Source organism: Sus scrofa, chromosome 2 (assembly GCF_054392235.1).
Source record: "Sus scrofa isolate SSC_HxYL_T2T_F1_AM1 chromosome 2, Sscrofa_HxYL_maternal_Yorkshire_Landrace_v2.0, whole genome shotgun sequence".
Taxonomy (NCBI): Eukaryota; Metazoa; Chordata; class Mammalia; order Artiodactyla; family Suidae; genus Sus; species Sus scrofa.
In genome coordinates this window covers 51,961,899-51,978,103 of record NC_139384.1, presented here as the reverse complement: position 1 = coordinate 51,978,103, position 16,205 = coordinate 51,961,899, and the positions used below count along the sequence as shown (strand labels likewise).

General features: G+C 45.8%; 1 protein-coding gene across 50 annotated transcripts in view; it reads right to left on the bottom strand.

The window, feature by feature from the left end:
* IRAG1 (inositol 1,4,5-triphosphate receptor associated 1) overlaps window positions 1-16,205 on the bottom strand; it is a 184,979-nt gene that overhangs the window by 72,468 nt on the left and 96,306 nt on the right. For 25 of the 50 annotated variants that reach the window (XM_013994558.3, XM_085012021.1, XM_085012045.1 and 22 more), the window contains one exon: window positions 1,841-1,941. The exons of 6 other annotated variants lie outside the window; for them this stretch is intronic. In XM_013994558.3, coding sequence (XP_013850012.1) covers window positions 1,841-1,941 — 101 coding nt within the window. Of the gene's footprint in view, window positions 1-1,840; window positions 1,942-11,913; window positions 12,029-16,205 lie in introns of all 50 variants that reach the window. 19 more of the 50 variants (XM_085012020.1, XM_003480735.5, XM_085012038.1 and 16 more) reach the window with 2 other exon arrangements.

The window sequence follows — 16,205 nt, the reverse complement described above, 5'->3', positions numbered from 1 at the left end:
GCGCCATAATGGGAACTCTATTTCCTTTCAAAGTCATTCTAGAGCATCATCTTAGAAGCTTGTCTATGCTTGGGAATTTGTTAGAAATGCAAATTCTCAGGCTCTACCCACCAACAGGATCAGAAACCCTGGGGCTGGGGCCCAACTGGCTGTGACTGAACAAGCCCCCCCGCCCCCGGCCCTAGGTGATTCTGATGCTTGCTAAAGTTTTCCAACTACTGCCCTTTGTAACTTTGACTATTTACTATGGATTAGGGCTCAGGCTCTGAGGGACCATCTAACATGCAGAAAACTCATAAAATGTGAATAATTGCCTGATAGAGAGGCAGATGATTTCTGTTAGGGAGCAAAGATAAAATATAAGGTTTCATTGCCCCATGAAACATAAAACTATTTTATATCTAACTGAATCTCATTCCAGCATTCTTTTCCTCCTCAATGATTCTATATCCATTTCTTGAATCCTCTGTTGAACTGGTTTTGTTATCCTGATGGTCCTCTCGTTAATGAGTGAAATAAGCCTTGACACAGGCTCACTTTATATCTATGTTAGAATTATCTTCATAACCTTTTGGAAATTACACTCAGGCAACCTCATTCCAGCTAGACCAATGCAGAGGCTAGTGGTGTGTCAAACCAAGACAGCCAAACAAGGGCACCATGAATGTCAGTATAGACATTGTCTGTAAGGCAAACTTCTAGAGAATTGCTGAGACCAATGGTATACAAATTAAAAGTTCCCCAAATACTGTAACATTGCAAAATGAGAGACTGTTATCATGTGTGATCCCACTGATTATGTATGGAAGTTTACAAGGACACCTGGCCAAAATGGGTGTTTTCAAAATTTTTGACATTTATCAGACTGGTAGGTGAGAAAAGGCTAATTTATCCATGTATTTTTTTTTTTTTTGTCTTTTTAGGGCCACACCCGCAGGTTCCCAGGCTAGGGGTCTAACCAGAGCTGTAGCTGCTGGCCTACACCCAGCCACAGCAACACCAGATCCTTTACCCACTGAGCAAGGCCAGGGATCGAACCCGCAACCTCATTGTTCCTAGTCAGATTTGTTTCTGCTGAGCCACGACAGGAACTCCAAAAAAAAAAAAAAAAAGAAAGGCTAATTTATATCTCTTTAACTGTTAAGCAGGTTTTCCTATACTTACTGGGGATTTTTATTTCATTGTCTTTTCTTGTTTACCTGTTTTTCTTTCTTTTTTTTTTTTTTTTTCATCTATTTCTAGTTGACTTTCAGGAGTACTTACTATGCTAAGGGAATTTGACTATTATCACAAATGTCATAAATTATTTTCCATTTTGTTATTTGCAGTTTTAGTCATCAAATATATTTTTCTACATAAACTACTTCCTTTTTATGTCAAACACACACATACACACACACACACACACACACACACACACACAAAACAAAAAACCAAGGCAGCAACATCTCCGTGTGTGTGAGCTGGGTCCTTCCAACAGACCATCTTCCACACAGGACCCATGGTGGCCAGAGGCAGGAATCTACAGTCAAAGACTCATATCTTTCAGGTTGGTTTGCAAACATCTTGGCAGCTATTATAGGAAACTCCGCTGCCATGACTTGCGCTTTTCTTAAAGGTCAGCAAAATGCAAAGAGCCAAATCCAGGAGCGAAAAAATAATGTAGGAGAGGGAAAGATAGTGGAAAATTCCAAGCGCTCTCTCTTCCATTTTGAAAAACTGCTTGATTGTATTTCATCAACAAAATGATCCAGAAAGAAGAAAAGATGTATCAAAGAGCTGTCGAATCCCCACATGCTAGGAAATACTGCTCTTTACAGCACAGAGATGTCGGATGTACCTGTTGACCAGGTTTTTGTCGGTCTCTCCTTCTGGTGAACTGGCATCCCCAGTCAGGATGATGGTAGGTGGACTGCAAGATATTCCTGCGGTGGGAGAGCCCTGGTGGTTTAGCACAAAAACATAGATGCAGTTAAGCTTCCATATGGGTGTGTGCTTTTCAGGCCCTCTGTGAATATGCTACCCTTCCTGACAAAGGTCTGTCTCCCCTTGTTCCTGAGCTTGTTGCACCACCTCCCACTATTGGGGCAGCCTCCTGATGCTTGAGAGTAGTGGGTTCCCATGGCCACTTTCCCTGGAAGTCTCATAAGCCCCTGGGCATTAGATGCTTTTATCTGTACTGGGCCCCCGAAGCCATGGCCTGGGGGTTGCCCTCACAGAGCCAGGCTGAACTATGTTCTTGAGCCCTTGATAGGCAGGTATCAGCTTCTTGCAAGACAGGGAGGAGGTCCTCTCTCCTTTTCACAACATTCCCTGTTGTTAAGTGGGTACTATATGATGCTGCCTGGACTTCATAAATCCCACACCTTCTAGTGAAACAAGATCTTCCCATTTTTATTTGCATTTCTTTCCTCCCTTGGCCTTAAACATAAGGCCAGATGAGCTGGGGAAGGGTCTCTGAACCTAGCCAGGGAACACCACTTCCCTGTATTCTGGGCCTTTCTGTTGGAGGTAGCTATAGTGATGGGAGGAGGGGGACACTCAGAAGCCCTGCGTACAGGGGAGGGAGGTTTGGGAAGGGCCTTTGGCTGGGAAGGAGGTGGAGGAAGCAGCATTGCCTATTGGAAGAATCACAGACCTGCACTCAAATTTCTGCTCGTCATCTACCAGTTGTGTGTCCCCGGGCCATTTATTTAACCCCTCTGTGTCTTATGATCATAAAATCTAACTTAACATGGTTGACGTGAGGATTACAAATAATGTGGAGAAAGCACCTAGCTTTTTTCAAGAAATGGTTTAAGTACCGTTAGATTACTTTTCTCTCTCATTCAATAAGCACATTTTAGTTATCCATTATGTGCCAGGAACAGCTTGAGATACAAAGACCCTCAAGAGCTCACAGTCAAGCAAGGGATACAGAGAAGTAATTAAAACTTATAATAAGTGTAAGGTGATAAGGGATGGACCACCTCCTGTGAAAGGTTAAAGGAAAGGAAACTCCTTCATGAGGAGAGTTGGAGAAGACCCTCCAAAGAAAGGGACATTTGAGCTGTTTAAATAGGAGTTTTTGAGCATTTAAGGGAGAGGTTTTGGCAGAGGTAAGAGTAATAACAAAAGGCATACCTGGCCATCAGGGATTCATCAGTGCAGCTGGAGCATGGACTATGGAGTATGTGAGATAGGAGGACCCAGGGATAGGGGACTGCGATATTATGACTTATAAGTTCCCGTCGTGGTGCAGCAGAAACGAATTTGACTAGAAACCATGAGATTGTGGGTTTGATCCCTGGCCTAGCTAGTGGGTTAAGGATCTGGCTTTGCCATGAGCTGTGGTGTAGGTCACAGATGCAGCTTGGATCTGATGTTGCTGGGGCTGTGGTGTAGCTCCAATTGGACCCCTAGCCTGGGAACCTCCATATGCCATGGCTGCGGCCCTAAAAAGCAAAAAAAGAACAAAGGGTATATATTTGGTCATTCAGATGACCAAAATATATTCCTCATATATATTTGGTCTTTATCCATAGTTCCTGGCTCCCAAAGCTCTTGGAATTTCCTGAGCGATAAAAGCATTAAGAACAACTTTTTGTAATATTTGTCCTTGGTTCCTGAAAATGTTTCAGAGACATCAAGGTGAAATGAGTGTCTTGTTGTTCATAACAAGCCCCTTTCCACCATAACTGGGTTTATGTCTACAAGGTGACTTTTGGGAAAAAAACCTAAGAATGGGCACTGGCTGCCAGGGGAACGAATCCTGAACAGACAGTTGGAACTTTTAGTCCCACCTCTTGAGAGGAGGGGAGAAGGGCTGGAGAAAGAGTTGAATCACCAATGGCTAGTGAGTTCATCAATCATGCCTATGTAATGAAGACTCCATAAAAACCTGAAAGGAAGGGGCTGGGAGAGCACTGGGGAACCAGAACACTTCTACGTGCCACCATATCAGGTCTCAAGCTCCACAAGGACAGACGCTTCTTTATTTGGGATGTTGCCCCAGGTATCTCTTCATCCAATTGTTGATTCATATCCGTCCTTTAATATTCTTTGTAAAGAATCAGTAATCTGGAGTTCCTGTCGTGGCGCAGTGGTTAACGAATCCGACTAGGAACCATGAGGTTGCGGGTTCGGTCCCTGCCCTTGCTCAGTGGGTTAACAATCCGGCGTTGCCGTGAGCTGTGGTGTAGGTTGCAGACGCGGCTCAGATCCCGTGTTGCTGTGGCTCTGGCGTAGGCCGGTGGCTATAGCTCCGATTCAACCCCTAGCCTGGGAACCTCCATATGCCACAGGAGCAGCCCAAGAAATAGCAACAACAACAACAACAACAACAACAAAGACAAAAGACAAAAAAAAAAAAAAAAGAATCAGTAATCTAGTGAGTAAGAGGGTTTTCCTTGAGTTCTGTGAGCCATTCTAGCAAACTAAACAAACTCAAAGAGAGGAATGTGGAAACTCTGCGTTTAGCCAGTTGATCAGAAGCACAGGTAACAACCTGGGCTTGCAAGTGGCATCTGAAATAGAGGACAGCCTTGTGGGACTGAGCTCTTTACCTGTGGATCTGATTCTACCCCTGGTAGAAAGTGTCAGAATTGAGTTGAATTCTCAGACAACCTTATGGAATTGCTTGTTGGTGTGGGGAAGCTTCCACACATAAACATGTTATAACTGGGTCCAGGAACCTAGTTTAGGGGCAAAATATGAAACCAGAATAAGAGATTGAGCCAGCTTTTGAAGGACCTTAGGTGGTACTTCAGTGACTTTGGTTTTAGTGGTTTGGGAGATGGGGGACATTGAGGATTAGACTTGGGAATAACTTGACTGCCCAAAGCGAAAACATAGAAACGTTGACAGCAGATCCATCCATGGATCCTCATAATTCCCACTGGTTGAGATGCTAGAAGCAGCCCTATTATTAAAGCACCCCCCCACCTCATAGGAGTATTGAGGAGCTCCTTAGTAAACTGGATCTGTGTCACTCTCCAGTTGGACACCCACAATTGGCCAAGATAGATTGACAGGGAGTTAGCATGATGCTTGTGGCTGGAACCAGAACTGGCCAACCTGTCCTCATGACCCCAGAGCTCCATTCCCTCCAAGAACATGGCTATCCATCCTTCTGTCAAGGACTCCTCTCCTAAGAGTTGCTCAGGGATTTTCCCAAAATGCAATCACTCCTTCTCTGGATAGTTCTGCTTTGCTGGGCTGATGGTGAGCTAGTTACTTGCTCTGTCCTCTTATTGCATTGTGCCCCAGTTCCCACAACTCCAAAAATAAATAGTCAAAGGCCTGCTGTCTCAGAAGAAGTTAGTTCAAATAAAATACTATTCACAACAGCTAAGACATGGAAACCACCTAAATGTCCATTGACAGATGAATGGATTAAGAAGATGTATATACACACAGTGGAATACTACTCAGCCATAAAAAAGAACAAAATAATGCCATTTGCAGCAACATGGGTGGAACTAGAGACCCTCATACTAAGTAAAGTAAGTCAGAAACAGAAAGACAAATACCATATAATATCATTTGTATCTGGGATCTAACATATGGCACAAATGAACCTTTCCACAGAAAAGAAACTCATGGACTTGGAGAACAGATGTGTGGTTGCCAAGGGGGAGGGGGAGGGAGTGGGACAGACTGGAAGTCTGGGGTTAATAGATGCAAACTATTGCATTTGAAGTGGATAAGTAATGAGATCCTGCTGTATAGCACAGGGAACTATATTTAGTACTTATAATGGAATATGATGGAGGATAACATGAGGAAAAGAATGTATATATGTATGTGTGACTGTGTCACTTTGCTGTACAGTAGAAATTGACAGAACACTGTAAGCCAAATATAATGGGGAAAAAATCATTTAAAAAAAAGAAGTTTGTGCAAATAAAATGAAATAAGGAACACGTATGCCCTTTGATAAGTGTCACATGGTCTATAAATACCCATTCATCATGTTTACCACTCAAATGAACAGTAATTCTCTCCACCTTTTTGTCCACCAGGCTCCCCTGGTGGGAGGCCAGCAGGCAGTACAGGGGCTGGGGACTTCCTAGGGGCCAGGAAGGAATCAGGGGTCAGTTGGGTTGTGGGGTGGGGCCTGAGGACACACAGTGGAACAGCATCTCAGGGGAGATGCTGAGGTCAAGAAAGGGAAGCAGTGTGTCAAAGTGGCAAATGAAGGAATGGAGCTGGGTCAGGTCAAGCTAAATGGGAGAGTCAGTGAGGAGGAAGGAGTGGGGGGATGTTCTATTGTGTGGAGCAGGAAGGGCTGAAGTTTTTCCAAAGGCTTCCCTCCACGTCACCAGAAGGGTTTCTTGCTGATGTGGCCTCTTGGATCTCAGAGAAACAGCATCCTCTGAAGCCTAGTCTCTGAGCTAAAAGGAGCAAATTAGAAATTGGGGTGGGGGTGGGGCTTGTTTGCTGTGAGTCGTGTTTATAAGTTTTCATGTTAGTTCCCAATTTTTTTTGTCTTTTGTCTTTTTAGGGCCCACCCATGGCATATGGAGGTTCCCAGTCTAGGGGTCGAATTGGAGCTGTAGCTGCTGGCTACACCACAGCTTCAGCAATGCCAGATCTGAGCCATGTCTAAGACTTAGACCACAGTTCATGGCAATGCCAGATCCCTAACCCACTAAGCAAGGCCAGGGATAGAACCCGCAACCTCATGGTTCCTAGCGGGATTTGTTTCTACTGCGCCATGATGGGAACTCCAATTACCAATATTTCTTAAGTGGAAGAATTCCCATAAAAGCGTGAATTTTCTGCTTTTCCTGAAAAAGCAAGAGGTCAAGCAATCTTGGGTCCATAGTTCTGCAGAGTAACATTTGGTGGGAGTCAGCTTCTGCTGGCCTGCTTCACTCATTTAAGCTTCCTCTCTGGCCCCAAAGACATCTGATTTACTGCCCTGTGACCCATGATTCTTAGCCTGCCTTGGTTTTGTGGAGCATAGGTTTGTGCCTAAAGTCTCTTCCACCCATGTTATTTTTGTTATTCAAACCACTTTATTAAGGTATGTTTGATATGTGAAAAGCTATATATATATATATATATCTTTTATTTATTTAATTTTTAAATTTTTTTTAAATTGTTTGTCTTTTTTAAGGCTGCACCCATGGCATATGGAGGTTCCCAGGCCAGGAGTCAAATCGGAGCTGTAGCTGCTAGCCTACACCACAGCCTCAGCAATGCTAGATCCAAGCCAAGTCTGTGACCTACACCACAGCTCACAGCAATGCCAGATGCTTAACCCACTGAGCAAGGCCATGGATCAAACCTGTGTCCCCATGGATCCTAGTCAGATTCTTTTCCACTGAGGAACTCCAAAATATATTTCACAGAAATAACTTGATGAGTTTAGAGATATATATGTACTGGGAAACTCTCACCACACTCTGTAAACCCATCTGTCATTTCCAAAAGTTTCCTCCTGCCTTCTTACTTAGTATTAATGTTATCATTGTTATGATGATGATGATGATGATAAGAACACTTGCAAGATCTACCCGCTTAGCAAATTTGGGGTACCCAATATGGTCTTGTTTCCTCTGGGCCCTCTGCTGTACAAGAAATCTCTGAGAATTTGTGAACATGTAACTTCCATGACCTCTGGATGGGGCTTCTTGCCATACGGCCTCATGGGTGACTGTTACCATGGAAATGCCGATCAAAACACCAACTGTGCTTACAGTATGTGTGAAGTTTCTTCCCTGGCTGGAGTTTGCCTCAACAGTGAAAATTTAAGCTCCGAAAATTACCTTTTCCAAGTTTGTCATATTTAGAGAATTTCTCTCTTGGGTAAATCCTCTGGTGAACGAGAAGAAATGCACTTTGGCTACAATATCATTTTCATATTTGTTATATCATATGGCTCCTGCCCTCCCTGAGTGGGGGCCACTTTACAAATTCCCAGCATGCACTGGTGCAGATAAGCTCAGTCTACATAAGGAGGCAGGAGGGGCCAAACATTAATTTCTCCATGATGTGTTCCAGAAATACAACTGTGGTGATGATGCTGGAGTTATACTCTATGCCCATTTCCAAGAGTTCCCTACATTCTGGCTGCCACATACATAGACTACAGTCCATTTATGGATTGATTTTTGTTGACACACTACTTATTTCCCAAAGCAATCTGAAGTCACCAACAATAAAATATATGATATAAAAACACGATAGTGTAAAAATGGGGGAACAGTTTGTTTAATTAAACATCCCTAGCAGATAATGAGAAATACATGCTCCTTCTAACCACATATGATTTGACTCTGAAGTTAAATTCTTTGATATGAAAGCTAATGAAGCTGTGATCCTCCTGGTCCAGGATCTGAGAAAGGCTGCCTTAAAGAATTACTCAGCAGAAGAAAAACCAACGTATTCAGAGCTCCCTTTGTGGCTCAGTGATAATGAACTCAACCAGTATCCATGAGGATGTGGGTTCAATCCCCGGACTTGTTCAGTGGGTTAAGGATCTGGTATTGCCGAAAGCTGAGGTGTAGGTCACAGACACGGCTTGGATCCCACGTTGCTGTGGCTGTGGTGTAGGCCAGCAGCTGTAGCTCCCATTTGACCCCTAGTCTGGGATCCATATGCAGCAGGTATGGCCCAAAAAAGACAAAAAAGAAGAAGATGGAGGAGAAGGAGAAAGAAGAAGAAAGGAGAAGGAAGAAGGAAAAAGGAAGAGGGGAGAAGGAGGAGAAGGAGAAGGAGAAAAAGGACAAGGAGAAAGAGGAGAAGGAGAAGGAGGAGAAGGAGGAGGAGGAGGAGGAGGAGAAGAAGAAGAAGAAGACGATGACGAAGACGACGATGACGACGACGAAGAGGAAGAAGAGGCAGAAGAAGAAGAACCAACATACAGAGAGCTCCCTGCTTCACTCTTACCTCAGAGGACACAAAAGGGCAACCAGCCTTAACTCCCACCCTCACCTCTCCTCTCCCCTTTGACTCCTCTCTTGCTTATCCCCCTCATCTCCTCTCTCTCCCTCCCTCCCTCCTTCCCTCCCTCCTCAGCTGACTCCTCCAGCTCCATCCAATTCTTTATTGTGCAGAATGTCCTACCCTTTCTTTTTATGATTGACAGCAAACTTTTCAAAAGTCCTAGAGTCTAAGAGAAGGGCCAGTCTACAAACATGCACACATTATTAGGCTTTATTTTACCCATTCACCCAGCAAACTCTTATTGAATACCTATTGCCTGCTATGGTTTATTCTAGTGCCCAGGCAGACAAAATTGAACTAGGTGGGACTCTGCAATGCTTCAGATCACATTAGGATATGCTCTGTGTGATATAGCGCAATGGGATAGGGGAGGGAGTGAAAGTACCCTCTTCCCCATCCCCTCCCATCCCAGGTAGCTCCTGGGCCTGATACACTCAGTGTTGACACTGTGGGGTAAACCCTCCGCAAAGCATTGGGGGAGCTGCTTTCTGGTAGACGTTTCCCTGCCTCCTGGCAAAAGGCCACTGTCAGCAAAGCTCTCCCGAGATGACTGTCATGCATGGGGCCGCAGGCACCCTCACTCACAGGAAGGTTGGGGCAGAGGTGCCCACACAGACAGGCAGAAACAAGCCGGGGATGGCATAGTGCCAAGCATATAACCACGGACACACACAGTTTAAAACTGCTTGAAAAAACAGGAGGCCTGGAGCAAGTGGGGAGAAATCTTCTAATCCCCTGTTGAAATATCCTGGCATGTCCTCACTCTCTCCTTCCAATGTGTACAAAGTATACGGCAATAAAATCAAATTGTCCTCTCCCTAATCAGCTCACAGAAAGCTCTGGGAAACATCTAATTTTCTGAAAAGCTGTCTTCATGGGGAATATTCAGTCTTGCACTGCCTGTTTCGCTTTAATAGGCACTGGGATATGGGAAGATTCCAGGGGCCCTGTGGGCTGAATTTGGCCAGGTTTTATTTTATTACTTATTTATTTTTTGCTTTTTAGGGCTGCACCCATGGCATACGGAGGTTCCCAGGCTAGGGCTCGAATCGGAGCTGTAGCTGCTGGCCTACACCACAGCCATAGCAACACAGGATCTGAGCCACATCTGTGACCTATACCACGCTCATGGCAATGCCAGATCCTTAACCTACTGGACGAGGCCAGGGATCAAACACGCAACCTCATGGTTCCTAGTTGGATGTGTTAACCACTGAGCCACAATGGGAACTCCCCTCAGCCAGGTTTTAAAGCAGTATAAATACTTCTGCTCCCATTCTGAGCTGCAAAAACAGAAGGCCGGGCCTTAAGAACACCGGCGGCCACTGCATTCAAACAGAGTCTGCCAGGCAAGTGACTGACTTTGTGACTTCAAGGGCCTCAGACTCTAAAGCCACATTAATTCACAATATAGCTTTTCACTTACTAGCTGTGTGACCTTGGGCAAGTGACCTTACCTCTCTGTGCCTTGCTTACCTCCTCTGTGAAATAACCATCTCACAGGGTAGTTCTAAGAATTCAACAGATTGATATAGAAGTAGGATTTCCAGATAAAACACAGGATACCCAGGTATATTTGAGCTTCAAATAAACCACACATAATTTTTTAGTATAAGTATGTCCCAAACATTGTGCAGATATAACTGTATTTTGTCTTTTTTTTTAGAGCTGCACCCACCGCACATGGAGATTCCCAGGCTAGGGGTCGGATCAGAGCTATAACCACTGGCCTACACCACAGCCACAGCAATGCCAGATCCAAGCCACTCCTGTGACCTACACCACAGCTCACAGCAACATCTGATCCTCAACCCACTGAGCAAGGCCTGGAATCAAACCCACGTCCTCATGGATACTAGTCAGATTCATTACTGCTGAGGCATGATGGGAACTCCAGATATAACTGTGTTTTCATTTGTAATCTGGCAGCTCTAGATGGAAAGCTCATGGAAGGGCCCTTGACAGCTTGTAAATAAATGCTCAGTGAGTGTCAGATATTATATTCAGTTATTGGCAACTTTGGGGCTAAATTAACGACTTTGCAATTACTTTTGAGGGGGTTGTTTTTAGTTTTGAGTTGAACAACCTTTGGAGTTAAACTGGGAGGCCCTCGCTCTTCTGGTCACGAAGCCACAGCGGATGTTCACTGGGGCATCCAGCCACACAAGCCCACGTTATCAGTGAGCCCCAAGGAAGCCTACCTGTGGGACCACCTTCATTTCCCCTGGATCCACTCCCTCTCTCCCCATCTGCTTCTCAGACCAGGTAGAGATGCTTTTCACACACAGAAGCCCAGAAACGAATGTGGGAAGGGGGAGTGACATTGGCTCGGACCTACTGCATGAGGGGCCTGGCCCAGGTGCTTCTGCTGTCTTTTCTCATAATCCTCCCAGCAACTCCTCGAATGAACCTCGGGCCACCCATGTATAAAGGAGAGATGGTACCTCCTGACCTCAGAGAGCCCGGCAGAGGAAGCGAGAAGGTGAGAGCAAAAGCCCTGCATATGGAGTAGAAGTTTAACTCATTTCTTCTCTCTCCCGTCTTTTCCCATTCAATCTCCACTTTACCACCACCACCAACAAAAAAACCCCAGACTTGTCCAGGGCTGCACAACTGGTAAATAGGAAAAGGGCTTAAACACCAGGCCTGGGAGTTCCCATTGTGGTTCAGCGGTAATGAACCTGACCAGTATCCATGAGGACGCAGGTTCGATCCCAGGCCTCACTCAGTGGGTTGAGAATCCAGTGTTGCCATGAGCTGTGGTGTAGGTCGCAGACATGGCTCGGATCTGGCGTTGCTGTGGCTGTGGTGTAGGCCAGAGGCTTCAGCTCTGATTCGACCACTAGCCTGGAAACTTCCATGTGCCATGGGTGTGGCCCTAAAAAGACCAAAAATAAATAAATAAATAAAACTCAGACCCATTGGCCTACCCACTGCACACGCTGCCCGTAAGAGTTGTCACGAGGTCTTGGGTCTCACCTCCCCTGGTTCCTGGTGCCCTGCAGGCCTCTTGACATTCCTCTCTGATTCTTCCAAGTTGCACCCTCCTTCACAAGCCCTTTCCTCCAGGAAGCCCTCCAGGCTGAACACACAGCTGCAAGAAAGACAGCAAGGGCACCGCTCTGACCCTGCCAGGGGCCCAGCCTCCCCAAGGATCCATTTTCCTTCCCTGGAGTCAGCCAAGCACTGGGAGTGGCAGGGGGTGGTGGTAAGGGGAGGGCAGGCCATCTCCCGGCAAACTGTCCCTATAATAAGCCAGGGGTCACATTTTGTCCGCCTTAAATAAACCTTATAGAAACATTTAAATGTTTATTTCGCTCATAAATTCCCAGGAATGCACAACAGTTTCCTAGCTGCCTGGGTGCAGGGATAAATATAGGCCAGTGTCACAGACGGGAATATGGGCTTCCTTTCCCCAATGTCACGTGACTGGGTCTGGCCAGGAAGCGCTGAGCAACAGCCCAGCCGCAGCTCCAGTCCAGCCGGGAGTCAGGAGACGGGAGTTTAGCTCCTGCCCTTGGGGCTTGGCAGATGGCCTGGGAGAGGGCTGTGCAGGAAGGCCATGCCAGGCGGCCAAGCAGGGAGGTCTAGACTAGAATCTCACCTGGGTGACCTTGGGCGAGTTACTAAATGTCTGAGTTTCATATTCTCAAACACCATGAAGTGCTAATAATGCTCATTTTCCAGGCTTGCTTTAAGGGTTAGATGAAACAACACAATCATGATAATAATAATAACAGTAATAATAATGATGATGGTGAGGGTGGTATTGGAGGGTTGGCACTGTTGCTGTATCCCCAGGTCCCTCTCCCACAGCCTGGAGGGCAAACAGGGACTGCCTTTGTAGCGGGGGTTGGGCGGGGGGCGGTCTGGCTGCAAAGAGGACTTAGCGCTCTCAGGACAGACTAAAGGACTCTCTGGGGACTGGCAAGAAAATGACTATCCCAGCAGCGAGTCCAAAGAGCATGGGAGAGAGTGGAAGTGACTCCCCTGAGCTCGGCTGGACCTGGGGTTCCTTCCTGCCAGGCACTGAGGACCAGTTCCTGGCTCCCCAGTGCTGCTGTGTGGCTCTCCCTAGGCACACATGGCCTGCCCTGCCTCTGGTGGACTCTCTTTCCTGCCATTGTCCACTCTACTGCCAGCAGTTGGGGACCAACCACCCCCAGATTATCCTGCCGTCTTCATCACACTTCATCACACTTCATCACACAGCAACTGCAGGAGTGTGAGAATACACACTGTGTCTGTTGGACTCAATCTGGGGTGGGTGGAGGATACACTTAGCCAGCTGGCCATTTGTCCATCATCATCTTCTATCCTCTCCTCCCCGCTTAAGCGCAGGCATTTAAGCATCCATACAGCCAATTATCCACCCAACCTATCACACAACCATCCATGCATCCATCCATCTATCCATCTCTCCCTAAGCTCCTACCACATGCTAGAGCCTATGCTATGGGTTGGAAGATACACACATGAAAGACATAGCCCCTGACCCTAAGTAGCTGGCATGCAATCTGACAGGGGACTCAAAAGAAACAAAAAACAAGCTACAAGCTACTCCATTGCTCACAATAGGAAGGCGGCAAAGGTGGCAGGAACACCCCAGCAGAAATGGCTTAGAATCTCCACTCAACCCTGACCCAACCATGTAGCCTTCAGCAATGACCCAACCTCCCAGAGACTCTGTTTCTTCTTCGATAAAATGGAGATAATATCTACCTTGAGGGGATGAGACCCCATAGCAGGTGCCCAAGAGATGTCTCCAGCATCTCGTACTTCAGATCCTAAGGCTTTCCTGATAAGTTATGGGAAGATAGTTCACTGAATATCTGAATGGAGGCTATTCTTGCAAAGAATGGGGTGAGGTGAGGATGAATTCAAAATCCTCAAGGGGAGCATTCAAGGTGCTGCCTGGAGTCTAGTGATTAGAGTATACTTCCTTGCCTCAGTTTTCTCATCTGTAAAACAGGATAACAATCATACCGTCTTCCTGGAGTTGTTGCGGGGTTACAAGGTGTAAAGTGCTTAGAGTGGCACCTGCCACATAGGAAGCATGGTCTGAGGGCTCTCACTGGGAAGGGAGGGGGTCTCCCCTCTTTGCAAAGTCCTCACCAGGTTCCAAGTATTTTGCATGCATTATCTAGTTTGTCTTCATCTGATTCCTGACAGAAGATTGACTGAGTCCTAAACCCTCCTCCCCCACTGAAGGGCACACTTTTCTCCAGACGGCTTCCACAGAGGTGTAGACTGGACCCCAGTTCACTGGCCAGTGAAGACAAGCCCTGTCCAACCAAGGGGAAGTGAACTAGAGAGTACAGCTGGTGATCCAGTTTATATAGTAAAGCGTGTTGTTAAGCTCTAGATATTCTGGATATAAGTGAAATCATATGGTATTTATCTTTCTCTTTCTGATTTACTTCACTTAGTATGAGAGTCTCTAGTTCCATCCATATTCTAATATAGGACATAAATGAACCTTTCCACAGAAAAGAAAATCAGGGACATGGAGAACAGACTTGTCGTTGCCAAGGGGGAGGGGGAGGAAGTGAGAAGGACTGGGGATTTGGGGTTAATAGACGCAAATTATAGCCTTTGGAATGGATAAGCAGTGGGATCCTGCTGTATAGCACTGGGAACTGTCTGGTCACTTGTGATGGAGCATGATAATGGGGGAAAATAGAATGTGTACATGTATGTGTGACTGGGTCACCTTGCTGTGCTGCACACTGTAAATCAGCTATAATGGAAAATTTTTTTTAAAAGTTTAAAAATAAACAAACAAACCAAAAAAGGCTCTAGATATTCCTGGGGAGAGAACAGAACACAGCTACTCTGGTTCCTTATCAGAGAAGGTCATGCAGGCCAATCAGAGGAGAAAGAACCTGTCATTCAACTGTAAACCCACAAGGAAGTAAACTCCCTGAGAGGGAGGCCTTGGTTGGTGCTCAATGAACACTTGTTGAATGAATTCAATAGATGCTTATTGAGTAAACTCGATTCAACCCCATATTTATTGATTTGATTCAAATTCAATTCAACCCCATATTATGATTATTATGTATTACTGACCACATGTAAGGGAACGGTCATCCTTTTCCTGTGAGTTCAAACTCCACTGCGGTACAATGGAGGTAATTTTGAACTAGAAAGAAGAAAAACAAGAATTCTAGGCCTATTTCTTCAGCTTAGAGTCATAAGGCAGTGGAATCCAGGCCTTGTTACTTCCTTGTTTTGTGACTTGGGACAATTGGCTTAACTTCCCCAGATTTTGGTTTCTTAATATATAAAATGGGTATAGTCATTGCTAATCTACAGGGCATTAGGAAGGTCATCTGAGACAATGTAGCCTAGAACACAGAAGGAGCCCCATATGTTTCTTTCCTTGCATCTGGATACAGTACCTCGTGGGCTTTGAACCTCCTGGTTCCCTGAGGATGATAATCTCTGTCCTCACAGGGGTGTTAGGGCACCAATTGCAAAGATCCCTGTGAAAGCTTTTTATAAACCCTTGTGTGCTGTATTGGGGACTGAGCTCCTACTGTGAGCTGAGGATGTGGCTTAGACCGTGTATACATAGGATCCTGATAATAAAGCCAAGCTGCCTGGGTTTGAATCCAGGCTCTTTCAATCTAACCACTTTGCTGTGTTACCTAGTGCACATTTCTTTTCTGTGCTTAAATTCTCCACCTGTAAATGGAAGACCAATAGGACCTACGTTGCAGGGTAGGTCAAATGGGAAAACATAGGCACCAAACCTAGCATGGTGCCTGGAACATGGTAAAGGTACCTTAAAGGTCAGCTGTTTGGGAGTTCCTGTTGTGGCACAAAGGAAACAAATCCGACTAGGAACCACAAGGTTTTGGGTTTGATCCCTGGCCTTGCTCAGTGGGTTAAGGATCCAGCGTTGCCATGAGCTGTGGTATAGATCACAGATGCAGCTTGGATCCTGTGTTGCTCTGGCTGTGGCATAGGCTGGCAGCTACAGCTCTGATTGGACCCCTAGCCTGGGAACCTCCATATGCCACAGGCGTGACCCTAAAAAGACGAAAGACAAAAAAAAAAAAAAGTTAGCTGTTTTGTTAGCAGCCATTACTGTAACACTGGGCTTATAGATGAAGAAACGAAGGCCCAGTGAATAGCTTACCTGGGGTCGCACTCAGGGGTGTGAAGCCCAGACCCCTTCCTCTCTGCCACACAGCTTACATCACCTGTTCCTTTGAAACAGAAGCTTCCCAAACTCTCTAGCTGTTTGGGAAACCCCGCTTGGA